Source organism: Sinocyclocheilus grahami, unplaced genomic scaffold, assembly GCF_001515645.1.
Source record: "Sinocyclocheilus grahami isolate Dianchi unplaced genomic scaffold, SAMN03320097.WGS_v1.1 scaffold68.1, whole genome shotgun sequence".
Taxonomy (NCBI): Eukaryota; Metazoa; Chordata; class Actinopteri; order Cypriniformes; family Cyprinidae; genus Sinocyclocheilus; species Sinocyclocheilus grahami.
Window position 1 is genome coordinate 1,728,053 of NW_015505247.1, and position 24,145 is coordinate 1,752,197.

Sequence of the window (24,145 nt, forward strand, 5' to 3'; positions counted from 1 at the left end):
CGCGTTTTCCCAAATCTTGCTAATCTAAAGCACAAACAACACAAAAAACTGCCTTGCCCGAAACCCGAATAATAAATAATATGTCAGCTCTCTGAGGTTTCACAGCTCTTGTATTTGTTAACTGAAGCTATTTTTAAATTTAAATTTTTTAAATAGTTTTAAACTAACAGTGACAAATTGGCTGATTATGCGTAAGCTTTTACTTCATTTTTTTGAAGTTTCTATCAATGAACAGCAGTGTGGTTTTACATCCTGCTGAGCAACCGGCCTTTCCACCGCTTCTCAGATGACGTGGCCATGAGTGGCGGAGCGGAGGGTTTCCTTCCTCAACGTTGAGTCATCGCTCTCTCCACCGATAGGGCCAAGTTACCCACGTGACCTCTTCCCACCAATCAGCGGAAAACGCGCTGATCACTCGCTGAACAGTTTCTACAAACTCGTATGTGTGCGTCGTTTAGACAACCACTGTCATAGAACCAGGAAGAAGGAAGGTGGGATAGCCCCCCCAAAAAGATACCATCTCAAATCAGTCGCAGAATTTACTCTACAAAATCATGGGGCTCTGCTGGTGGACGATTGAAGTGGTTGTCTTGACGACTGTTTTTAGTTCGCTTCTGCTAGTTCGAGCAGATGAACACGACCACAAGGTAAGATAAACTGCGGGCCGAGAAGCCCTCTCTGTTCGGTGTGTGTAGTCTCGAGAGACGTTATATATTGGGCTGGTTGTTCTGACAATAACACCAACGGACAGAAGTAAATCCAAAACAGTGGACTTGGTGACCTATTCGTTGTCCCGTGTCTGTGTTAGAAATGCTAAGTACATCATCACAAGCTACGTTGCTAGCTTAGCACCAGCTATCCCATTACATTATGTTGTGCAAATTGCAGAGCAGTGCTCGCAATCATCGGTTTCTTCTTCTCCTATGATGTATGATAAGTATAATGTTATTCCTGGCATAACCTCTCAGTATGTTTCGTGTACTGTGTGTTTCTTTTGTGTATGTGTGAGCTTACTCTGAAGGGTCGGCTAACCGTCGTTAGCTAAAATATGTCCGTTTGTACACACATATCCGGTTCGTCCAGGCTTTTTTATGACTGACACTGTAAAACATGGTTGCATTTATAATAAAAAACAGCTTTGCTTGGTAGAATGTTACCTTACAAATACAGTGTGACGGGATGGCAGTCTTATGTCGATGACATTTTGATTACTATATTTTACAGTTCCTAGCTCTGTGGCATGTAATCATAAGTCAGTGTACTAATAAAAGCTAATAAAATGTGTTTGTTGCTGTGAAATGATAGGTACAATGGAAGGCTGCGTAATTTCTGTGATCAGTAATTACACAATGACAGAGCCCTGGGTAACACGTAACATTATCATAATCCAGTATATATTTAAAACGTAAACTAATATTTTTTCTCTGTTTTTTGAGTACATTTACATGAAATTAAGATTTTATGTAATGCAGCTAACAATTAAGCTATTAAGTCTTTATCGTAGCCTTTTTACACTGAAAAAAGTAATATACTGTGTGTGTGTGCCTGTGTGTGTATGTATGTGTGTGTGTATATGTGTATATATATATATTTTTTTTATTTACATTGTGCAGTCCTAATGATAACAATGTTTGCTTTGTATTTGAGAACTTCAATGTTGGCATGAATCGAAAATTCAAGTGCATATTTAGATCTTATGTCAAAGATCTTATTGTGACCAATTCTTCTGAGCAAGTTTTTTTTTATTATTTTTTTTATTCTGACCTAGTATTGTTTAATCAAAATGCTATAACTTGAGCTCACATTCATCTACCTCCACTTTGGAGTATAACGCCCACATCTTAAAATCCAGTGGTGTCTTAATGGTTAGAAAGTCAGACTTGTTACCCAAAGGTCACGGGTTCGAGTCTTGGTGCCGGCAGGGATTGTCGATGGGGGGAGTGAATGACCAGCGCTCTCTTCCACCTTCAACACGACTGAGGTGAGACCCTTGAGTAAGGCACCGAACCCCCATCTGCTCCCCGGGTGCTGCAGCACATGGCTGCCCACTGGTCCGGGTGTGTGTTCACGGTGTGTTTGTTCACTACTCACTGATGTGTGTGTGCACTTGGATGGGTTAAATGCAGGGCACAAATTCCGAGTATGGGACACAATACTTGACTACACGTAACGTCACTTTCAATCAATAAATGATACAGAGAACCAAGACCACACCCTATACTTTTTCAATAACCCACCCCCAGTTTCTTTTTTTCAATAATCTATTACACTCAGGTGTAATACAATACAGAAAATATTTGTTGATACTTCCGTTTCATTGTGATTTTAAGTGCCATAGTGTGTCCAAATGTCATATGTGTCAGGACCTGCTTAGACAGCATTTTGGGGGTGCATTTGAATGTCGTTCTCCTGTCCTGAATTTCCTTACAGAATTCATCAGGATTTCGGATGTTGGCAGGTATATTCTCACTATTGAATAGAATATTAACAACTGTGGGATGACGCATGATCAGTTTAGACAAGTTGATTATGGGTATTTACTAAGATTGGATCTTCCATTTCACAGCTTTCATACATTACTGGAAGTATTCAATACCACACACAATCTGTGATGATGAATTATAGTACATAAAATACGTTGTCATTTATTTATTTATTTATATATATATATATATATGCGCTGTCTCAAAAGATCTGGGGACTTCTGATAGTGTACGGGCTCTTTTTTTGTTCAAACCAATGCCAGTGAGAATACCTCTGAGCGTGGAAGACAGTGATTAAGGTTTCATGAATACAAACAATTCAATTCAAGTTTATTTGTATAGCGCTTTTCACGATACAAATCGTTGCAAAGCAACTTTATGGAAAATTAAGTTTCTACAATATTTAGTAGTACCTTATCAGTGGTGACTGTCAGTTAATGTACATATGGCAGAAATGTATGGAAAAATTAAAGACGTTATCAAACAGACGATTAACACCATTTACAGCAATTATTATATGATGCAATCAGACTTATTGCAACATGCAACAAACATGCAGCTGTCTTCTCTTCCTCTTATTCTCATGTTCATTTTATTTAGACCAGTGTATCCGGTGTCGGGAGTGCTGCTGTATTGCCCTTTAGATTCAGATAGGACGGTGTAACACTATCTAATTTTCAGGTTCACACCCTTGCTGTGATTCTTTGGACTCTTAATTCAAAGAATTAAAGGGTCATCTACATCCCTGGATCAATTACATTTCATGTCTATTGGGTGACCTCATGTCTAATGGCTTGTTATTTGCCTAAGGGGAAAGGGTCTTTCATTATGAATACGAAACCTTGTTAAACATACAATATGATACTAATAACCATTGAAAGGTGACAAAAACATTGCTTCAAAAAAGTCTGTGTCATAAGTTGTGTACTTTATTCTGTAGATTCTAAAAACTGGTTTGACAGCAGCTTTTGAATATGTATATCAGTGAGCAGTCTATAGTTCTTCCCTGGTTAGTAATGATAACTTAAAGGGGTCATATGATGTTGCTAAAAATAACATTATATTGTGTATTTGGTGTAATGAAATGTGTTTATGCAGTTTAGGGTTCAAAAAACACATTATTTTCCACATACTGTACATTATTGTTTCTCCTCTATGCCCCGCCTTTCTGAAACGCGTTTATTTTTACAAAGCTCATCGGTCTGAAAAGCGAGGTGTGCTATGATAGGCCAGCGATCCAGTGCGTTGTGATTGGCCGAATACCTCAAGCGTGTGACGGAAATGTTACGCACCTTACCATATTGTGATGCCCTATCTGGCCGGAGCGACGAGACAAAAACATTAAAACCCATTATAAATGAGGCATTTGTTGCATCCAGTGGGGACATAATTACGGATTATAATGACTTATACTGTCTTTATACGCGTTGCGTTGCATCGCGCCGCGTAAACATAAAACCATGTCTGTATTTGTGATCGGATAAATTACAAACAAGCGCTACTCTACACTGCTCAAAACTCTCGTTTGAATCATCAGTGGCAAATTCTTTAAATATAAAAAACGTACTTACAGTCTGTGAGTCAGAACAGCCGACATTGTAGTCTACTCTTCCAGGATCAGGAAACAGTCCTCCATAAAATGTGAATATTTGGGTTGAACTGTTCTGGAACAGTGTTGTAAATACGACTTAACCACTGATTTCTAGTCGTGTCCTCTGTTGGAAGACCAAACAAAGTAGTTTCGCTTTCACAAACATACGGCGGGCTAGAGTGAGCGGAGGCCGGCTTGAGTGAGTGGCGGCGGGCGGCCTTGAGAACGGTGCGGCCGGCTGATTCGACGAAGGAGCGTCCGGCGGACTTGCGGCAACCACATGTGACGAGCCCGGGCTGGACTTCGCTTCGTCCACGGTGAAAGCTGATCCGGTGAAAGCGCGAAGTTGATGTATTTCCTCAGCAACCATCATGGATCAGCTCCAGGCATGACGAAGCGGATATCGTCCTCTTTTGGAAGGCCAAACAAAGTAGTTTCGCTTTCACAACGAAACACACAGCGTCTTCACGACATGGCGGCGGCGGCAACAACAATACTACAGCGAGAATAAAAGTTACGCCTTCTTTCTTTTCGTGAACATTTGGGCAGCGTTATGCAAATCTTCCCACATCGTGACGTAGACATGTGGGGGCGTGTTAGAACGAGCCGTTTTAGGTAGGCGTGGTTGACTCTGAACTTTTATAAAGAATATCTCTTTGGATTTGAGACTTTAGTCTTTGCAACTTTACAGATCTTCTTTATGCACCAAGAGCTTGTAACACTCCAAAGAGAAAGGCAAAATTTAAATGGCATCATATGACCCCTTTAATGCAGTTTACATGATTCACAAGTTGGTTGAATATCTTAGGCACACGTTTTTGTTCTGTTGATGTAGTACATAATATTGGTCACTAGACAGAACTGTCTGCAGTATTTTTTTGTATAAATAACTGAAAAATCTTTTGTATTTTAAAGTTTGATGTTATTTATGGAGTTTTCTCCACTGGAAATGTCTGGTAGTATGTGTATTGCATGAATTGCAGTACAATCAGTTATTTATAACGCTTAAGATTTATCCATTATCTTTATTTTTTTAAACAGCATTGTATAAAATTTGCTTGCCTGTCCACTTGGAGGACACACAGATTTTAACTAAAGACTTAAGTGAAGTGTAATGTTAAACAAGTGAACCAGTTTTCTTTTTTGAAGCAGTTTTTCCTTCAAGCTTGGTCTCTGGTTATTTTATTTTGCTTGAGGTTTTGGCAGCATCACATCATTTTGGCTGTCTTAATTCTAAAATCTCTTTTCTGCCAGCTGACTTTTTATGGGTGTGCTTGGGCCCTGGACAGCAGACTGTGTGCGTGTCTGTGGATTCAGAAGTGATTATATTAGTTTGCTCTATATGAAGAATTGTTTAAGGACAAAATGCAGTCTAGTTTATTTTAAAACTTTGTCTTTCAAATGGTGACATCCTGGAGTTGAATTAACATCACAAAGAAGTAGATGCTGATATTTGGAACGGGTAGCTGATGACTGCTCTCTTTCTTCTGCAGTACACAGATAAAGAGGAGGTGGTTCTATGGATGAATACAGTGGGCCCTTATCACAACCGACAGGAGACTTATAAGTACTTCTCCTTACCGTTCTGCGTGGGCACCAAGAAAACTATTAGTCACTATCATGAGACGTTGGGAGAAGCGCTGCAGGGGGTTGAATTGGAGTTCAGCGGTCTGAACATCAAGTTCAAAGGTATGATTGTATGTTAATATGCCTAGCGTGTTTACCTATTCAAATTAAGCTTATCAAAGGCACAAGAATTAAACAGTAATACTATGTAAAGTAAATTCGTAGTTCATTCATGTTTTTGTTGGTTGGTAAGTATTATTGCTCTTGTGGTGATTGTAAGAATGCAATGTGGATTTGTCTTTTACAGAGGAGGTGATGCAGACAACCTACTGTGACATTGAACTTGACAAACCTAAAAGAGATGCGTTTGTCTATGCGATCAAGAACCACTACTGGTACCAAATGTACATCGATGATCTTCCCATCTGGGGTAAGTTAGCAGGAAGTGTACAAAACCCTGGCACTGGTTTGTTTTCAGATTTTCTCTGTTTTGTACGTGGTGGTGTTGAGTAAAAGTGCAGTCACATTAACCGTTGCTCGACAAATCAATCATTAGTTATTGCAATAGGAATCCACCCATTCAGGAGTTTTGTTTGAGAGCGAAAAGGTTCCCTACGCAGATTTTACTCATGTTCAAGTTGGCCACACAAATGTGCCATGCTGACCAACAGAAAGCTACTTTGAAAAAGTAACTGCTGTGAGAGTAGTTCTTCATACATTTTAAATGGAGTAATTTTGTTCTGTGCCTTTGTCATTTTTATTCGTTTTTGTTTTTTATGTTTCTGTATAGCTTTAATTTATTTCAGATTTAGTAATTTTTGTACTTAGACTTGAACTTGTTTCAGTTATTTGCCAAGGCAACATTTCTCATTTTTGTTTTAGTTTTTTTTAAGTTTAATTTTGTTTTAAATTTTTATATTTTAATTAATTTCAGCTTGATTTCAATTATAGATTTACAGATTTCAAATATAATTTTAGCTAAAAATAACCGTTCAGCTGAGAAAATTTGTAATTGAGACAGCAGTTGTGAAGGGTAAAAAATATATATTTGAGACAAATCTGTTAGTACAAACAACAAAAATTATGAATAGTTTTATGATTATCATTTTAGTCATCAAAAAGACCAGATGAGGCTTTTTGTTCATGTGTGACCTTAAAATTCTGGTGCGTATGACATTGTTCTTGTTTGGGCCCATCATTTCTGTGCGGGTGTGCAGAGACGAGGTTACCAACTGCTCTCTGAGGTACGGTTAACTTTGTACACCTCACCAATGATGAGAATACATTGGACACTAATTTTAGAGGTGTTCTTGGGATTCATCTTCTCGGAGAAGAGAAATTGGCAACATCTGTAAATCTGTATGTATTTGGGCCTGTATTAAGTGTCTCCTGGGACATCCTAGTGGTTTTTGATGAGAACGCATCTAAGGATTATTGATTTGTCCATTATGCAACATTTGAGGCTGGCGAGAAGGTCATCAGTATGCTTGGTGTTGTGTCCTATCATGAGCATCAGGCTGAGTGAAAGTGGAGGTTTGAAAATACTGAGAAAAATACAGCATTTGGTGCCCACATGTCAGCCACTGTTTCCACAAGTTAATAACTTTATTAGTGTCTGCCCTGCATCCCAGCTTGCACTGCTCCAACCCTGCACTCAACGAGATGCAATGGATGCCCATCTTTAGGGTGAGAGTCTCCATCTAGTCATCTTTGCCGCTTTACTGGACAGTGTCTCTTGTCGTTGGATGCTGTTGTCTCTTGAGCCTTTGGTCACAGGGTGGATGAACCGTGTTTATGATTGAGGCCCATGAAGCCTTTGAGGTTAGCAAAACATCATTCAAAATCACTGATGTAAATTTTCATGGTTTCAAAAGTTTCCTTCAAATTGGAATCAGTTTTAAGCTCATGGTGATTCTGGAGGGTACTAGCAACCCCTTAGCACAGCTCACCCAGCTCTGACCCATCCTCCATCAAGCTGCTGAGTGTCTCCTCTTGGTTAATCAGAAAATGGTTGTCAGCAAAGCATGTCCACATTTCCAAAAGAGACTTCAGCAGACCTTCTGAGAGATAAAACCACCATAATTCTAGGTGCTCTAGAAACTGGCCTCTTTCAATGGCATCTTGGACCCTACACACCGTTCTTCACATCAAACAGCTTGTGTGGGAGCAGCAGGTGGGGGACTCAAGTTAACAGGGATGCTGGAACAGAAATGCTTTAGATAGCTCTTTAAGATCCATTGTGAGCTGACAAAATAGCTATATATTTTTTTCTGGAAGCTTCCCATCCACTGACCATCTTCTCACTCTGTTTAAATGATCTTGTACCTCCGATAATGTTACTAAGCAATTAACTAATTCTCAAAAAAAAGCAGACCTTTCAGTGCCTGGAAGGGAAATCAGTTTATTTAAGTATTTTTAAATACTCTGTTTCCCTCCAGGGGACATTTTAACAAACCATTACTGCTCAACAGTACTAATGAAATGTAACTCCCTTGGTGTTATTGTTGTAAAACCATTTGTTCTGAAAGAGCAGCAGGATTAATAAGTGTTCTAATAGTTGCTAATGATGAATTAAAGATATTTGATTATGGCAAGGAAAAAATTGGTTTTAACTGGCATCTGAGTGAGCTACACTGAACAAAATTATAAACGCAACACTTTTGTTTTTGCCCCCATTTTTCATGAGCTGAACTCAAAGATCTAAGACTTTTTCTATGTACTCAAAAGGCCTATTTCTCTCAAATATTGTTCACAAATCTGTCTAAATCTGTGTTAGTGAGCACTTCTCCTTTGCCTAGATCTTTTATGATTTTTGAAGCAGATAAAATACTGCATTTGATCTGATATGCATAATAGTAAGTTTGTCTCAAAAGCTTGAAAATGTTTTTATTGGTTCTATGCTTGAAACGACAATGTGAAATGATATTCGCAAAGCGTTTAATGTCTGTGATTTGAAGCATTTACACAATATTCAAGAGGAAATACAGCAGACATATCTTTTAGGGTTGGGTTATAAAATGTTAGGCTGTGATATTAGTGGTAGGTAGAGAAAGTTATGACATTTTGATGAAAGAATAACATACAGAACTGAATCATTGCCAATAAGACCAGAGACAGATATTGAGTAAACAGTCAATTTTGATTTCATTTAGTTAGATTTAATTTACTTGTTTATTTAAACTGATAATATACTGTTGACATTATGTGAAGTTTTTACCTTCATTCTTAATTGAAAATTGTTTTGTGGGATTATTTAAGGAATTGTTGGTGAAGCTGACGAGAATGGTGAGGACTATTATCTCTGGACTTACAAAAAGCTGGAGATTGGACAAAATGGGAATAGAATTGTGGATGTTAACCTGACCAGCGAGGGGAAGGTCAAGCTTGTGCCAAACACAAGAATTCCCATGTCATACTCAGTGAGTAAAGCTTTCCTGAGCCTCAGTACCCTGCTAATATTTACTAATACTAGTTAAATTGTCACTTAAAATTTGTGGTTTGCCTTTTTTTGTTTTCCTATACTTTTAACATAGCTGTTTTGCCCATAAAAATGTATAACTGATGCTTATTGTGTGAAAGAAGTCAGTGTTTGCTTAGATACCTCTCATATGTGTAGTTATGTTTTGATGATCCTCACAGGTGAAGTGGAAGAAATCTGATGTGAAATTTGAAGATAGATTTGACAAGTACCTTGATCCATCCTTCTTTCAACACAGAGTAAGTGCCACATAATGTTTGATAACATTTTCCCAATGGATATAAAATGTGCTGAATGATGTATTGAATATATTTCATGTTTTTTTTTGTGTGTGTGGTTTTGCACCTGACAGATTCACTGGTTCTCAATATTTAACTCTTTCATGATGGTGATTTTCCTGGTTGGCCTTGTTTCAATGATCCTGATGAGGACATTAAGGAAAGACTACGCCAGATACAGCAAAGAAGAGGAAATGGATGACATGGTGATCACTTAGAGAGAACTTTTGAAATACTTTATTAAATGAGCCTTTCAAACTCCATCGCTTTTTAATTTATGCATGTCTGTGATGAATTAGTTGATTCACAACCTTACAGTGACTGATGTGTTTTAGTTCTGGTAACAGCTCTACAATTTAATGCTACATTTCTCTCAGGGTTGTCATCTTGCTCTCTGCATTTTGTCAAAACTCGTATTATGTTATGTATTATTTTTTTCTTTATCTTGCTATCAGGATCGTGATCTTGGTGATGAATATGGATGGAAGCAGGTTCATGGTGATGTGTTCAGGCCGTCCAGCCATCCGCTGATCTTCTCCTCCCTCATTGGCTCTGGCTGTCAGATCTTCTCTGTTTCCCTCATAGTCATCATTTTGGCTATGATTGAGGACTTGTATACAGAGTGAGTTTCACCTATGATTATCATGGCAGTCATAAACTACTTGCCTATGTGTTGTTTAATTATCATGTATAGAGCTGTAACAAAAATGACTGCATAATCGCGATATACATTTGTACATTTAACAGGACTTAAGGTCCTAGATAACATCTAGTGTACACATTTCCTTAAGTGCCTATCAAAGGAATTTTATGTTTGTCTTTGTAGGAGAGGGTCCATGCTGAGTACAGCCATATTTGTTTATGCTGCCACATCTCCAGTCAACGGCTACTTTGGTGGAAGTCTATATGCAAAACAAGGAGGTATGCAAACGAATATGTGTAACATTTGCTATAAGGATAGCTCCAAATATCATTTTAACAGTGTTAACTATAGATAAGTTATAAATGTAACCATTTTAGGACCAGATATACTCACAGCAAATGTATATATTATACACACACATATACACACACACAAAGAAAAACAAGTAGATAGAATAGGAAAAAAATAGAAAGCTAGTGTTTTTTTTGTTTTTTGTAAATAATAAACCTTATATAGTGTCTAGTCCTACATGCCTACATTTATGTTTACGTACAAGTCAATCTCAGGCTGATTTTACAACTGAGATCAACTGTTAAGTAAGAAAAGACCGTCACTTACTTGTATATGTTATTTTGGACCACTGAATTTGGTTGAAAACACACTAGTGTCATTATTTAGTTTCTAATTCTCTCGATATTACACATAATCCCTCGCAGTCTTAAAGCATTATTTGCTTGGTAAAATTCTTGTTGCATCTGAAAAAATTTCATATTTCTAATTTGTTCGTTTTGTTTGTGGTAAACAGCCACGGATCAGTGGACCTCTGTGTGAAAGCACAATGAGTCTGTGCTGCTTCTGCACCGCTTGCGTACCACACATGGACTGCATACGCACTGCAAACGGAGTATGTGTGAACCTGGCATGAGGCCGCCTCACATACAGCTCACAAAATCAGGCTTGTGCTGTGTGTAAGCTATTGTGCAACAATTGCCCCATTGTAAAAACAAAAATGCACTGCATGATCAAACATTTAGGTGAGATAATGATATTTTTGAAAAAAAAAAAAATAGTCACCTAAGAGGGGAATTCCCCCTATTTTCAAACATTAAATTAAGGCCCTGAATGAATGTCTGTAAAAATCCTGACTGGAGCATCACTATAAATAATTCTACATGATAAAAAGAAGGCTTCAAAAAGATCGGTATCGGGCGGCAGATACTGCTTCCTGTGATTGACAATCGGTGATCGGCCCAAAAAAATCCTGATCGGAGCACCCTTAATATGTATACCCATAACTAAAAACTGCCTCACATCTTCCTTCAGGTACTTCATCTTCACATCTTTCTGGGCCTACAAGATTTACTATGTGTATGGATTTATGATGCTGGTGCTGGTGATCCTGTGCATTGTTACAGTCTGTGTTACCATCGTCTGTACCTACTTCCTTCTCAATGCAGAAGACTACAGATGGTAAGGAGCATTTACTTGCCATGTTGCCATATTTATAATGCTGATAAACACTCGTTGCCTTCTCTAGTGCAGCTCAACCAGGTCTCGTCCCATTCGTCGATATTTGTGATTCACAAATCCCGGAAAATATACGTTGTAGTCCGAACGAGTCATTCGTTGTAGTTTTTAAAAAATGATTTCTATTAAATAAAATCTCCTTTTGAAGTGGCCTTTGAGCTTTGTAACTTTGCAGATCTTTTGTGATATCACAAATCCCGGAAAATATACGTTGTAGTCCGAACGAGTCATTCGTTGTAGTTTTAAAAAAATGATTTCTATTAAATAAAATCTCCTTTTGAAGTGGACTTTGAGCTTTGTAACTTTGCAGATCTTTTTTTTATGCTCAAACAGCAACATTACAGACTAACTAAAGTTGAAAAAGCATAATAGGAACCAATTTAATTTGTTCCCACATCCATCCTCCCTTGGGATCAGACCACAGAGGCATTTAAATGTCTTGTAGGGTGGTAAATACAGCATAACCAGATTACATCATGAGACTAAATGACAGAAATTGTTTTAAGATTAATGTAATTTTGAACTTTTTTTTTTTCAGGCAGTGGACAAGCTTTCTCTCTGCAGCGTCAACAGCTGTTTACGTTTACATGTACTCCTTCTACTACTATTTCTTCAAAACAAAGTGAGATTTAGTTCCTTTTCTTCAAATGTCATTATATGAATGCTCTAAATTTAAAACGACTCATTTACTCACCCCCAGCCACTCGAAATGCACGATTTTCTTTTTATGCACCATAAAAACGATATTTTGCAGAATTTCCAAGCTGTCATTTTCTATAAAATGTTTTCTCTTAAGTGAAAAGCTCTGCAAAACATTAATATTTACCATAAAAATAGTAGAAACTGCATTCTAAATTTAAGGATCAAATACATTGTAAAAGTACATTGAAAAGTAGAAATTGTTTCTCGTTTTTTATTTAATTGATTTATTGTGTATGTGTAGATGTGGGATCTGATACCAATAATTAGCATGGACTAATTTTTTCCCCCAGGATGTATGGCTTATTTCAGACATCATTCTACTTTTTACACATTTTAGTTGCTTGTGTAAAATGCAAATACATTGTAAAAGTACATTGAAAAGTAGAAATTGTTTCTCGTTTTTTATTTAATTGATTTATTGTGTATGTGTAGATGTGGGATCTGATACCAATAATTTGCATGGACTAATTTTTTCCCCCAGGATGTATGGCTTATTTCAGACATCATTCTATTTTGGCTACATGGCTGTGTTCAGTACTGCTCTGGGAATCATGTGTGGTGAGTATAAGAAAACAAAATCATTTCTCCACCAGTACTGCGATTCTCCTCTTAAAGTCGGGATGAAATCAAAATGTACAAAATTCATTTTGTTAGCACCCATTGCTAGTCTGGAGGTGAACAATGTATCCGTGCAAGTAAATACACTGGGAAAAAAAAATGTTTGTCTTGGTAATCTTTAATCAAAATCTGAACATTTGCTTCCACTCTGGAATGGCATTCCTTCTCTGACAACGTCAGTTTGACGGCTTGGGCAGAATATGCTTAACCACGCCCCTCCAACCGTTAGTTTGCTGCGAGTGAGAGATGAGATCAAAAATACCCCGCCCTCTATTCATTATTCTGTTTCAGTTGGAAATACGTCACTATACTGAAATAAAGTCAGCAGCAGCTTCCAGTTCACACGGACTTTGTCATAAATGTTGCTGTATGGGAAGGTGACTGACACATTTTGACTGTCTTTTTCTCTTTATCTCCTTGTTTTTAGGTGCGGTGGGTTACATGGGAACAAGTGCCTTTGTGAGAAAGATCTACACAAATGTGAAAATCGACTAGAAACTGCAGCGACGCTGCGGAACAGCCGACACTTCCTCCCGATCGAAGCGGGCACAAAGTCTCCATTTATTTTGCAAGAAGAGATTGTGGTATCTTGTACAAAATCTAGTTTTCCATTTTCTCAAAGAATTAAAAGTTGCAGCATGATGCGTACACAAGGGTAAAATGAGAGGTGTAATAAACTTTTTATTTTTTTGTTTTATCTGCTTTTCGTTTTTCCCTCCAGAGGAAATGCAGGCAGTAAATGCAGATAAAAGAGGAAAGTACACCACAGCGTTGCTCCTATTTCTTATAACTCTATCCCACCTAAAAACCTTCGAACAGATCTTTATTGATGGAATAGTCTAGCTCTCTTCAGTGAAGAGGCCAAAGTGTATTGAGAGCCTTTGTTCTAATTATATGAGAATATTGGAGAGTGGGGTTTACGTCCATCCTCTTGCTTGTCTGTTTTGTATTACAGAGTCATACAATGCCATTGTTGTAGTGTTTTACATGCTTATGAATCACACCAAAAGCATAATGCGGTTTGAAATTCCCAAATAATTGTTTTTTTCGTTCATAAATAAAAAGATAAACCAATATGCTGTGAAGCAGCCAGGTTTTAGCTCTACCTTTTTGAGGGCGTCTGTTTTCCTGTAGCTCAGATCCACAGACCAGTGCGGGACAGAGCTTGGCACATCAGATAGAGTTCGCTATCCGCAGCAGATTCTAGTGAGATTGGTGATCTGAAATGATGGTTTGGTGGCAGATTTTTTTTAATGGGTTGTGTGATGTGATATTTCTTTTTCCAGTTCAGTCTTGTTTGGGTTTGAATGAAGTCTGCTTGTAAAGATAATATATGGAGGGGGTGGCCATGTATATAACCTTAATAATGTAACTGTAGATGTAGATCCCAAATGTATTTTGGTTGTACAGATTTATTAAAGGGTGTCTTTCTTTTTTAGACAGTCAGTTTAAGGTTTTTCTTTTTTTTGTTGTGAAGGTTGGGGTGGGCTTGGTGGCACAGTTACATCTTGCATGAATTTTTCACCAAATCATATGATCAGATTCTATTCGTTTGTTTGTTCTTTAAGCATTATTACACATTAGGTGACCCCCATCACTACCCTTGTTCATTTGCATCTTGTAGAACGGTCTCAAAAATAAGTGCTTCATTGACTTTGTGCTGCTCACAGAGGAGTTAGTCATCAGCTTTTTATTTAATTTTTTTTATTTAAAGAGTTTAAAGGCTATTCATTGTCTTGGACAGCCGTCTCTTTTGTGCTTATTTTTGTATCCATGATCTCAACCAAAATTGTGAATCTCACACAATTTAGGCACACATGCTAAATCTCTGCAGACATACTGTACAAAGTGAAGTTATTGTACACTTTACTAGATGTTTTCATGATTACTAAGTGCAGACACACTTAGACCAAGCTGTTGTTATTTTTCTTATGTTCCATTGTGTAAATACAGTATGTAACCAAAAAAAAAAAAGTTTGAGAAGTGGCAAAGCCTTTTTCTAAACCTCATTCCTCCCAGTTTAAAAAAATTGATTTCTGGTTCTTCATGTCATGTTCCGTGCAGACACACTTAGACCAAGCTGTTGTTATTTTTCTTATGTTCCATTGTGTAAATACAGTATGTAACTAAAAAAAAAAAAGTTTGAGAAGTGGCAAAGCCTTTTTCTAAACCTCATTCCTCCCAGTTTAAAAAAATTGATTTCTGGTTCTTCATGTCATGTTCCATGTGAAGTCTAAAGAGACATTTTAAACATTAACTTGCTGAATAAAGGAGAAAAAAGAAATAAATGTTTTTGAGGTTATGTAGGCATGGTTTATATATATATATGGAGGTTGAAAGTTGTCAATTAAAATTTCTGCCCAAGGACAGCTGAGTATTTGATGGGAACTATAAGAATTACACCAAATCAGTATGTAATTGATTGCACTTTTCAGTAGAATAAACAAATGGTGTGATGGCAGCTTCATCTTTCTTTAACATAAGTGTGTTTGTCAAAATAACTTGTAATATATAGACAATCTTGATTAAGAATCAAGCTTTAGTAGTTTGACCTTGATTTTTAAGCTGTTGTGCTTACAAATTATTTGACCTCAATCTTTAATCAAAATGTCAAAAATTCTTTGTGTTGGAGAGTGAAGCACTTTGGATAGAAAGCATCTGCTATAGCTAAGAGACAAATCCGTAACAGTGCAGTTTTTATTTGGACAGCGTAACAAATACATAAATCAAAACAGATTCTGCTGCCTAATAACTGCCTACATACTGATACATGAAGTCTATAAATATACATATTTCTTTTGGATATGAATTATGGACTGGTTTCATTTAAGTGCCAAGATCTGCATGATCTGTCAGTACCAGTAGTTTTGACTTTTCAGTTGACCTTCTCAAAGTATTCCTTCGAGCCAGCTGGAGTTGGCTTAATCTAAAACAAACAGAAAAGACAATTATATGAATGCAAAGTCAAAACATAAACAACAAAACCCTTACATTTCAAATCTATGGCCATGACAGATTTACGAAGTTCATTTCTGGCCAAATACGACCAATTCACAACAACTGAAAGCTAAAGCTGCTGTCATTTGACTTTGAGCATTCAAAATTTCTATGGACAATGTACAGCGAAATTTGCATGATTCACATTCATGTTTCCTGCATTCACATACATATGAATGGAAGTCAATTGAACAGAAAACATAAGATAACCAGCCCTTAACAGCTTTATAAAGAGTACAGGTTTATAAAAAATAGTAGTAGTCATTGTTTTCTCATTGTGATTTTACTTTTTTAACGTTAGTGGCTAATGTTGTTTGAGCATAAACAATATCTGTAAAGTTACGAAGTTGAAAGTTCAATGCAAACAGAGATATCGTCTTTTAAAATTCTGGCAGTTTAATGCCTACGCGTCCAACTGGCAAGTCGTTTACACTCATGTGTCGAATCACTCCATTAGGATCAATAATGAAAAGACCCCTATAATGTGAAACATTTGGTTTTAGATACATTCCTCTTGAAAAGCAAATTATGCAGCCTAACAATGCATGAAAAACTTATAAGAACTACAAAAAAATGTTTGTTAATGACTGCACATGTTACCTTAGTGCAATTCCAGGACCCTCCAGCAGGACCCCATAGTCCCTGGACACTTGCTTTGTGAGGTCAGCCAACAGGGGAATGTGGATTTTCCCTAATCCTCCACTCTAAAGATAGACCAGAGTTTAGCCAGTGATCTTAAGATTTGCTATGAATTGGGCATTTCTGTTGCTAGCTTCCCAATAACTTGATCCTATTTAGAGAATTGAGAATGTTGAATGCAAAGTAAATTATAAACCTTTCTCGGGGTGTTGGTCCAGGCCAGGTGGGTAAAGTGAGAGTCCACAGACACACCAACTACTTCACAGTTTATATCATGAAACTCATTGGCCTTGTCACTGAAGGCGATGATCTCTGTGGGGCAAACAAATGTGCTGCCAAGTAGGAAGAAATTAAGATGCATTACAAAAATAAGTAATTTAACAGTAAATAATTGATAATAATTCAATATTTAAAAATGTAATTAAAATGGAGATCAAGCAGGCATGACTTAACAATAGATACCGATTCTTCAGACATGGGACAAAATTGGCTAGAGAACTAAAATAATAAATTATTTTTGATTAAACTGTTCACCTATGTTTTAGTGCAATCTCCTGCTTCTTCCATTGTGTCACAAACAAAGTATAATTATCTAAATATAAATAGATTCAAATGGAACATTTGTGTATGATTTCCACTGCAACGTGTAATCACAGGTAAAAGTGTGGGACATGTCTGTCCCGCTTAGTCAATGACATGTTGGTTACAGCCGTGACTGGCTGTCCAGATGTGGTTTTAAGACACAGTTTGATTTTGCCCTAAACTAAAACATTAACATTTTTATACATTTCACACATGTTTCGTCATTAACATTGTTACACTTTTTTTCAGTCATCTGTCCATCCTGATACTGGAGCTGTAATCTCACCAGTGTTTCGTTCTCAAGGTACAGTAACAAACTTGAAGCTTTGTGTCCGTAGAGATATTGCTTCATTAATGTGAAGCAATTTACATTCATCTGAACTGAAAAAAATGTTATTTTGGTCCTCTTGATGACACATCTATTTCTTTTTTGTTTTCAGTTTTTCTACCTATATCTGCTCCCTTGGTGAGTTCTAAAATAAAATAAAAAGTAACAAATAAATAAATCAGATTGAGAATTGAGAAATAAGCAAATGTAAATTTGGTAGACAAAGGTATATACAGTGGTGGCCAAAATTATTAGAACACTATTATTTTCACCAGCTAAAAAATGATTTGAAGTCAGTTATTTCTATCTTTCCCTGTAGTGTGTCAGTAGGAAATATCAGTTTACATTTCCAAAGATTCATTTTGCCATTAATTGTAATAATCCAGCGAGATTTTTGTTTTCACAAGGAGTCTGACAACAGCCAGTGCTGCACACAGAGATCTGATCTCACCATCATCCAGTCTTAACAAACCAGGTTATCATACTTTATCATTTTAATTTCGTAAAGGCATTCATCAATTCTCTGAACGTTTTCATCAAAAATTGCATACTCAATCACCATTGATAAGCATGATTCAGAACCAACCTATTTTTTTATTTGCAGATAAAGAAGGAGAATTTAGAGGAGGAGTTTCAGTCACTTGATGGTCACAGTGAACTGTTTTACCACAGAGGACTGTAATGTTGCCGTTGCCAGCTTTCCTATTTGACTGAATTTTATTGACAGATCTTGCTGACATTAAACTGAACTAGTATACTAAGTCCGCTGTATTTCAACAAAATTTCAAAAAGGTGGCTACTTTAAGTTTTAAAAGAATGCACATTTTCTCAAAAGTGTTTATGAGCTACTAATCAATGCTATACTAATACTCAATGACCAAAGGAAGAAGTACAACTCTACAGTACTGAATTCATATTCATTTAATAGCTGCATTTCAGGCTGAAAAGGGTTTTAAACACTGCGTTGAAGTGGATTTTACCAAATCTGTTAGTCAATAAAATTCCTGTTGCCACTCACATATATTTTTTTTATATACATTTAATGGTCACAGACATTTAGCAAAGTTTCTAAGAAAACAGCATTTTATGACTATGTAAAGGATGAGGACAGTGTTTAAGAAATCATAGAGAATACAGTTTGAACAGCCTCTTTTTTCAGGATATATTGCACACATATGATCAGAATATCATCTATGATCTGTTTAAGCACAGATGATAGCCATTGATAACAAGGGACTGTCAAATTAATGAGATTAATCAAAAATGGATAAATTAATGTCAAAATCAATAATATGTGCAATCACTAGGAATGTAAAATCTAACATGGGAATCGTCATTTGAACATATAATGATAAAAAGATGTCTTAAAACAATAGACATACAGGTTGTTAATTAACATCATAACTTTAAGCTGAGGTTTTGGCACTCAACAGTTAAGTAAAACTGATTTTCAGTTTTTCATTTATTTACATTCTGAATTTAATGGGACCCTCATTAGAGCAACTGTATTTTAGTTTTCACTGAACAATTAACATAACGGTATTATTATTTTACAGCATAACAAATGTCTTTTAATTAAGCATGAACTAGGCAACCGTCAGTCCTTTCACATTGATGTGCAATGATGAAATCTTAAGTTCAAAGAGCATGCCAAATTAAGGTTATGAACAACTTAATAATTAGATACCTCAGGAATGCTTACAGAGGACAGCATATAAATCCACGTGTTACCAAAAGGTTTGATTATGAATTATTTATCTCAAACCTGTTATCACTTAGAAATGTTACATTCAACATAATTACACCCATGAGGTGTAGCTATCATGTTATAGCTGTATTTTATATATCTTTCTAAGAAATCTTTATGTTCTTATATAACTTTTGCCCTGTTCAGAACACCTGAAATTAGACACAGATTCTTTCAAATGTTACTTTTAAAATAAAAAAATGTTAATTTTATGATTCCACAATGAATGGTAAGTTCCTCTCTGATCAGTTACTGTGAGGCATGCTAGCTGGACGAGATGCACTGATTGGTCAGATCTTCAGGAGTTGCTCAGCTGCAGCTAAGTGAAAGAGGAAGTTCTCAGTCGCTGGAGGGTAGTGCCGCTGCTTCAGGGTCTCCAAAGTCAACTTAGAGTTCTCTGCTTCATCAGCAAGAGACATCAGGTTACTGAGGATCTCCTTAGTTTTTACTGAAATATCCTGGAGACCGATTTAAAAAGGGGCTGGATTAAAAACACATGTAGGATTTCCAAGTCTTGGTAAATTGAAATGCTTCAAATGTAGGTTGTGCTACAGCTGTATTTTGTGTATTTGCTGATACTGTCTTAGTATTGTACGTCACCTTAATAACCTGTGCATCTATGCGATCGGTGTCCTCTGCAGCCTGGACAATGAAGTTGCCAATCTCTTTATGGAGTTTTCCCATAGCCAATGCCTCTGAAAACAAGGCATAGTGAGGTATGGTGACTTAAACATCCACATCACCATTCCTACCTAATCCCAGTCAGTATGTAAAACTGAATCTCTCACCTTTGGCATTTTGTGACACAGTGATTTCACTGTCTGGAAGATTAACGTACACATCAAACAGATCTGATCTGTCTCTGACTTCAGGATCGACAAACCCTGCAACATATCCTACAGAGACAAAGAACAAAGAAATTCATAAATGTAGCAAGTGTTTGTTTTGGGAGGATTTGTCCATACCTGTACACAGCTTGAGGTTTTCCAGCTCATTATCATCCAGGTTAACAAAAGGGTGGAGGATGGACCAGTCTTTTCTATGCCATACCAGTCCAGGAAGAGCTCTGCTTTTAAAAACAGAAACACTGTTACCACAAATCATTTTTAGTGCATGACCATTATCATACAATACTTTTCAAAAGTGTGGGTTGAGTAAGCTTTTTATTGTTGTTGTTTTTTAAGAAATAAATGCGTTTGTTAAGCAACGATGCATTAAATTGATCAAAAGTGACAGACTTAAATGGTTACAAAAATGTATAATTGAATTGAAATACAGTATATAAATGAAACAAATACTGTTCTTTTTGAAGTTTTTATTCATCAAAGATTTCTGAAATGTATCAAGGTTTCCTATATATTAAATATATAGGAAGGTTAAATATTTAATATTTAATTAGTCCATATTAATATTAAATACTCCAAGGTTAAATATTAAGCAGCACAACTGTTTTCAACATTGAATATGATACATTTTTCATAATCATCATATTAGAATGATTTCTGAAGGATCATGTGACACTGAAGGCTGGAGTAAAGGCTGCTGAAAATTTCACTTTGCCATCACAAGAATACATTACATTTTTTAAATATACGGAAATAGAAATTATTTTTAAATTGTAATAATATTTCAGAATATTACCGTTTTACTGTATTTGTGATCAAATAAATGCAGGCTTCGTGAGCACAAAAATTTTTTTTTTGGAACAGTACTGTAAACCACTAACCATAACCACAAGCACCTTGAACAAAGCTGTTTGTAGAAGCAACACAGGACATACTTAAAGTCAACGTGAAATGCTGATTGCAATCCATTTTACTTCCTTAATCTGCCATGTTTCTGGTTTGGGTTAATGTCAAATGTAAATTATGAAAGTAAATAGAATCAATTTTGATTTCATGTCAACTTAATGATCATTTCCGTGGTTACCTTGTGAACTCCAGCAGCGCCTCAATACGTGGGTGATAGACCACTACTCTTTTTTTCAACATTAGTGCTGTATAAAGGATGATGGTCTCCATACCAAATTGTGACACAACATCTAAAATAAAGATTTAACATCTCATGAAGTCTAGAATAAAGCAAACTTACATACTATACATATATTTTTTTTTTTACAGAATTAAGACACTTTCTTGAAGGATTTCCAAAATAACAATCATAAAGCCAAATGGAGCAAATGGCCATAGTACCAGAGGTATGTGATTTAAGCAGCTCATTTCTTGCCGTGTTTAGTGAGTAGTGCTTGTTCATTTTAAGGGTTCCCCCTAACCTTTTAAGGATCCAGCCAGGTAGGCCTTTCTGACGTCGTAATCTTTGATAAGGAAGGAGCCATTCTCATCACTCTGGCATATCCCTTCGGTCAGAACAGCGATGTAGCATTCCATCATCTTCACAGGACTTCCATGTTTGATATATGTCCTGAACAAACACAATGTTACAGATGTAACATCACAAACTCAAAAACTCTGTGTACATCTTTAGAAATGGTGTGCTGGCAAACAAAAGATGCTTACTGAAAGAAATAATGACCAATTTCGGAAACTCAACACAAGCACTAAGTGGTTGCACTAAATGGTTTGTACATAAACATACCTGCACAGAACTCTACTGAATGCAGCATATTTTTCAGGGTTGAAGTCCTTAGCGGTGATAACTACTGAGAAATGTGTCACCTTTGAATGAAATTGAAGTAAATTATTAGCAAGCTTGCATGATATTCATCATATCATCAGTTAGGGTTACTAACCCTAACCCTAAAGGAAACAAAGAGGTGTTGAGGGTATACATTTAAGAAAGAAATAGCTTGACAGTTTTTTCAGTTTATTGTATTGCTTGTTTTTGTCTTCTTTTAAGTCATCTTGGGCCCCCTGGTTGAGCACCACTGGATTATAGGAAAAGTTGACTCGTTCATTAAAGTGACGTGACATGTGGCCAAGTATGGTGACCCATACTCAGAATTAGTGCTCTGCATTTACCCATCCTAAGTGCACACACACAGCAGTGAACACACACAATTGAAGTAAATTATTAGCAAGCTTGCATGATATTCATCATATCATCAGTTAGGGTTACTAACCCTAACCCTAACCCTAAAGGAAACAAAGAGGTGTTGAGGGTATACATTTAAGAAAGAAATAGCTTGACAGTTTTTTCAATTGCTTGTTTTTGTCTTCTTTTAAGTCATCTTGGGCCCCCCTGGTTGAGCACCACTGGATTATAGGAAAAGTTGACTCGTTCATTAAAGTGACGTGACATGTGGCCAAGTATGGTGACCCATACTCAGAATTAGTGCTCTGCATTTACCCATCCTAAGTGCACACACACAGCAGTGAACACACACAAACCGTGAACACATTCGGTGCCTTGCTCAAGGGCACCTCAGTCGTGGTATTGAAGGTGGGAGAGAGCGCTGTACATTCACTCCCCCCACCTACAATCCCTGCCGGTACGAGACTCGAACCCACAACCTTTGGGTTATGAGTCCGACTCTCTAACCATTAGGCCACGACTTCACATTCTGTCATTGGTGTTCCAAATTAGAATACACACAAATGTGAATAAGAAACAATTATCAGTGAATAATGGTTTAGATTTCTGTCTTCTCCTCACATCAAACTGATGTATGGACTACTGTTATGATGCTTTTTGTCACTTTTTGGAGCTTTACAGCCCCTGGTCACCATTTACTTTCATTATATGGAAAAGTGCAGTGTCAACATTCTGGTAAACTTCTCCAGACATACATGTTTGAAGCGACATAAAGATGAGTAAATGAACAAAAAACAATCATATGATCAAGTTTTCATTCTGTTGAACTATTCCTGTAGTATTATTCGAGCACAGGTTTGTAAGCTTTCAGGTTGGTAGTAGAGTCCAAATCCTGAAGTTTTGTACCTTTTTAAGTGCAGTTGGCTCCTGAACCTCGACAGTGGTGATGTAGTACCAGGTTCGGCAGTATTGTCCAAACACAAATTTGTGCAGTACCTGATTATTTAACGGCAGGCAACATTTTCTCAACAGAACCTCTCGCAGATCAGCACTGATGGAAGGATAACACCAAACCCAAAGCGTGTCTGCGTTTACATCTTTCTCTGTGTAAGGGGGACAAATTCAATTACTGACAAAATAATTCTTATTCTATAATTAAAGAGATAGTTCACCCAAAAATGTAGATTCTGTCATGAGGCCTTTTTCTTCTGCAGACCACAAAATGAAATGTTTGAGGGAATGCTATGGTCTCAGTCACCATTCACTTTCACTGCATCTTTTTTCCACACGATGAAAGTAAATGGTGACTGACAAAGGGTGCTGTCACTCTGCCTAACTTCCCTTTGTGTGTTCAACAGGAAAGTCTTACTAGTTTTGGAAAAATATGAGGAGTTTAATTATTACAAAATTTTTATTTTGGGGTTAACTATCGCTTTAATACATAAAATGTACTCATAATAAAATATATATTTTCGAGGTATTTTAATCTTACCAATTAGTCCAAGACTCAGCATCATCTCAGATGTAGCCATATTCCATTCCTTATCCACGATAACCAGTTGCTAATACTTCAATGATTTGTAAACCATTTATGTTTAGTTTGGAAAACACATGCAAGTGTCAGCGCGAACAGACACAACCCATTGTCAAATATGCCGGGACAGTTTATACAGAAAACAATTAACTTAAAATGTCCAAAAAATACGGTTCTTATTGCAAAATAGATGTTTAAGCGTTGAATCCAGGTTTCTCATGAAAGCCGAACGTTGCCAATTATCAAAAAGTTTGTAGCATTACAGTGTATGTGAACCAGTTGTTGAGATGCAATAATTCCCGCGAATATGTGTATCAAGAGGAAAACGACAAACACATTAAACAAAAACTAATAAACAGTAGGAATCCTCTACAGGTCAAGTGATCAACACGCTTCTTCCGGTGTTCCGGCGAATTCAGTTTCCCTGTTTCCCCCTCACAG

General features: G+C 36.8%; 3 protein-coding genes across 4 annotated transcripts; 1 reads left to right on the forward strand and 2 right to left on the reverse strand.

The window, feature by feature from the left end:
- The first annotated feature begins 412 nt into the window (after positions 1-412).
- LOC107585282 (transmembrane 9 superfamily member 3-like) lies at positions 413-13,639 on the forward strand. The gene is made up of 12 exons (XM_016272227.1): positions 413-647; positions 5,568-5,763; positions 5,948-6,070; positions 8,899-9,059; positions 9,280-9,357; positions 9,471-9,602; positions 9,852-10,018; positions 10,223-10,379; positions 11,277-11,509; positions 12,105-12,188; positions 12,750-12,826; positions 13,314-13,639. Exons 1-12 carry the CDS (start codon positions 555-557, stop codon positions 13,379-13,381), a joined length of 1,569 nt encoding a protein of 522 aa, XP_016127713.1. The 5' UTR covers positions 413-554; the 3' UTR covers positions 13,382-13,639.
- A 2,122-nt stretch (positions 13,640-15,761) lies between these two features.
- On the reverse strand, positions 15,762-16,897 carry LOC107585283 (thioredoxin-dependent peroxide reductase, mitochondrial-like). Its single transcript, XM_016272228.1, has 4 exons — positions 16,719-16,897; positions 16,484-16,587; positions 16,291-16,360; positions 15,762-15,812 (listed from the first exon to the last, which is right to left on the reverse strand). The coding sequence occupies exons 1-4, from the start codon at positions 16,881-16,883 to the stop codon at positions 15,762-15,764; spliced, it is 390 nt and encodes a 129-aa protein (XP_016127714.1). The 5' UTR covers positions 16,884-16,897.
- Positions 16,898-18,764: 1,867 nt separating this feature from the next.
- LOC107585262 (protein FAM45A) lies at positions 18,765-24,110 on the reverse strand. 2 transcript variants are annotated; one of them, XM_016272209.1, is made up of 9 exons: positions 23,663-24,110; positions 23,077-23,273; positions 21,775-21,854; positions 21,452-21,600; positions 21,109-21,220; positions 20,145-20,245; positions 19,968-20,075; positions 19,780-19,874; positions 18,765-19,637 (listed from the first exon to the last, which is right to left on the reverse strand). In XM_016272209.1, exons 1-9 carry the CDS (start codon positions 23,700-23,702, stop codon positions 19,470-19,472), a joined length of 1,050 nt encoding a protein of 349 aa, XP_016127695.1. In that variant the 5' UTR covers positions 23,703-24,110; the 3' UTR covers positions 18,765-19,469. The 2 variants fall into 2 exon arrangements, with proteins under 2 accessions (XP_016127695.1, XP_016127694.1); XM_016272208.1 differs by having other exon boundaries at positions 20,145-20,248.
- Between the last annotated feature and the right edge of the window lie 35 nt (positions 24,111-24,145).

Coding starts and splice junctions, on each gene's coding strand:
- LOC107585282 (XM_016272227.1), top strand. CDS start 555: ATGGGGCTCTGCTGGTGGACGATTGAAGTGGTTGTCTTGACGACTGTT. Junction 9,603..9,851: donor AAGAGGAAATGGATGACATG/GTGATCACTTAG, acceptor TCTTGCTATCAG/GATCGTGATCTTGGTGATGA. Junction 10,380..11,276: donor CCAAATATCATTTTAACAGT/GTTAACTATAGA, acceptor CTGTGATTGACA/ATCGGTGATCGGCCCAAAAA.
- LOC107585283 (XM_016272228.1), bottom strand. CDS start 16,883: ATGCATCTTAATTTCTTCCTACTTGGCAGCACATTTGTTTGCCCCACA. Junction 16,588..16,718: donor GGACCAACACCCCGAGAAAG/GTTTATAATTTA, acceptor GTCTATCTTTAG/AGTGGAGGATTAGGGAAAAT. Junction 16,361..16,483: donor GGTCCTGGAATTGCACTAAG/GTAACATGTGCA, acceptor TTCACATTATAG/GGGTCTTTTCATTATTGATC.
- LOC107585262 (XM_016272208.1), bottom strand. CDS start 23,702: ATGGCTACATCTGAGATGATGCTGAGTCTTGGACTAATTG. Junction 21,855..23,076: donor AGCCAACTGCACTTAAAAAG/GTACAAAACTTC, acceptor TTTCATTCAAAG/GTGACACATTTCTCAGTAGT. Junction 19,875..19,967: donor TGTGTCACAAAATGCCAAAG/GTGAGAGATTCA, acceptor CCTTGTTTTCAG/AGGCATTGGCTATGGGAAAA.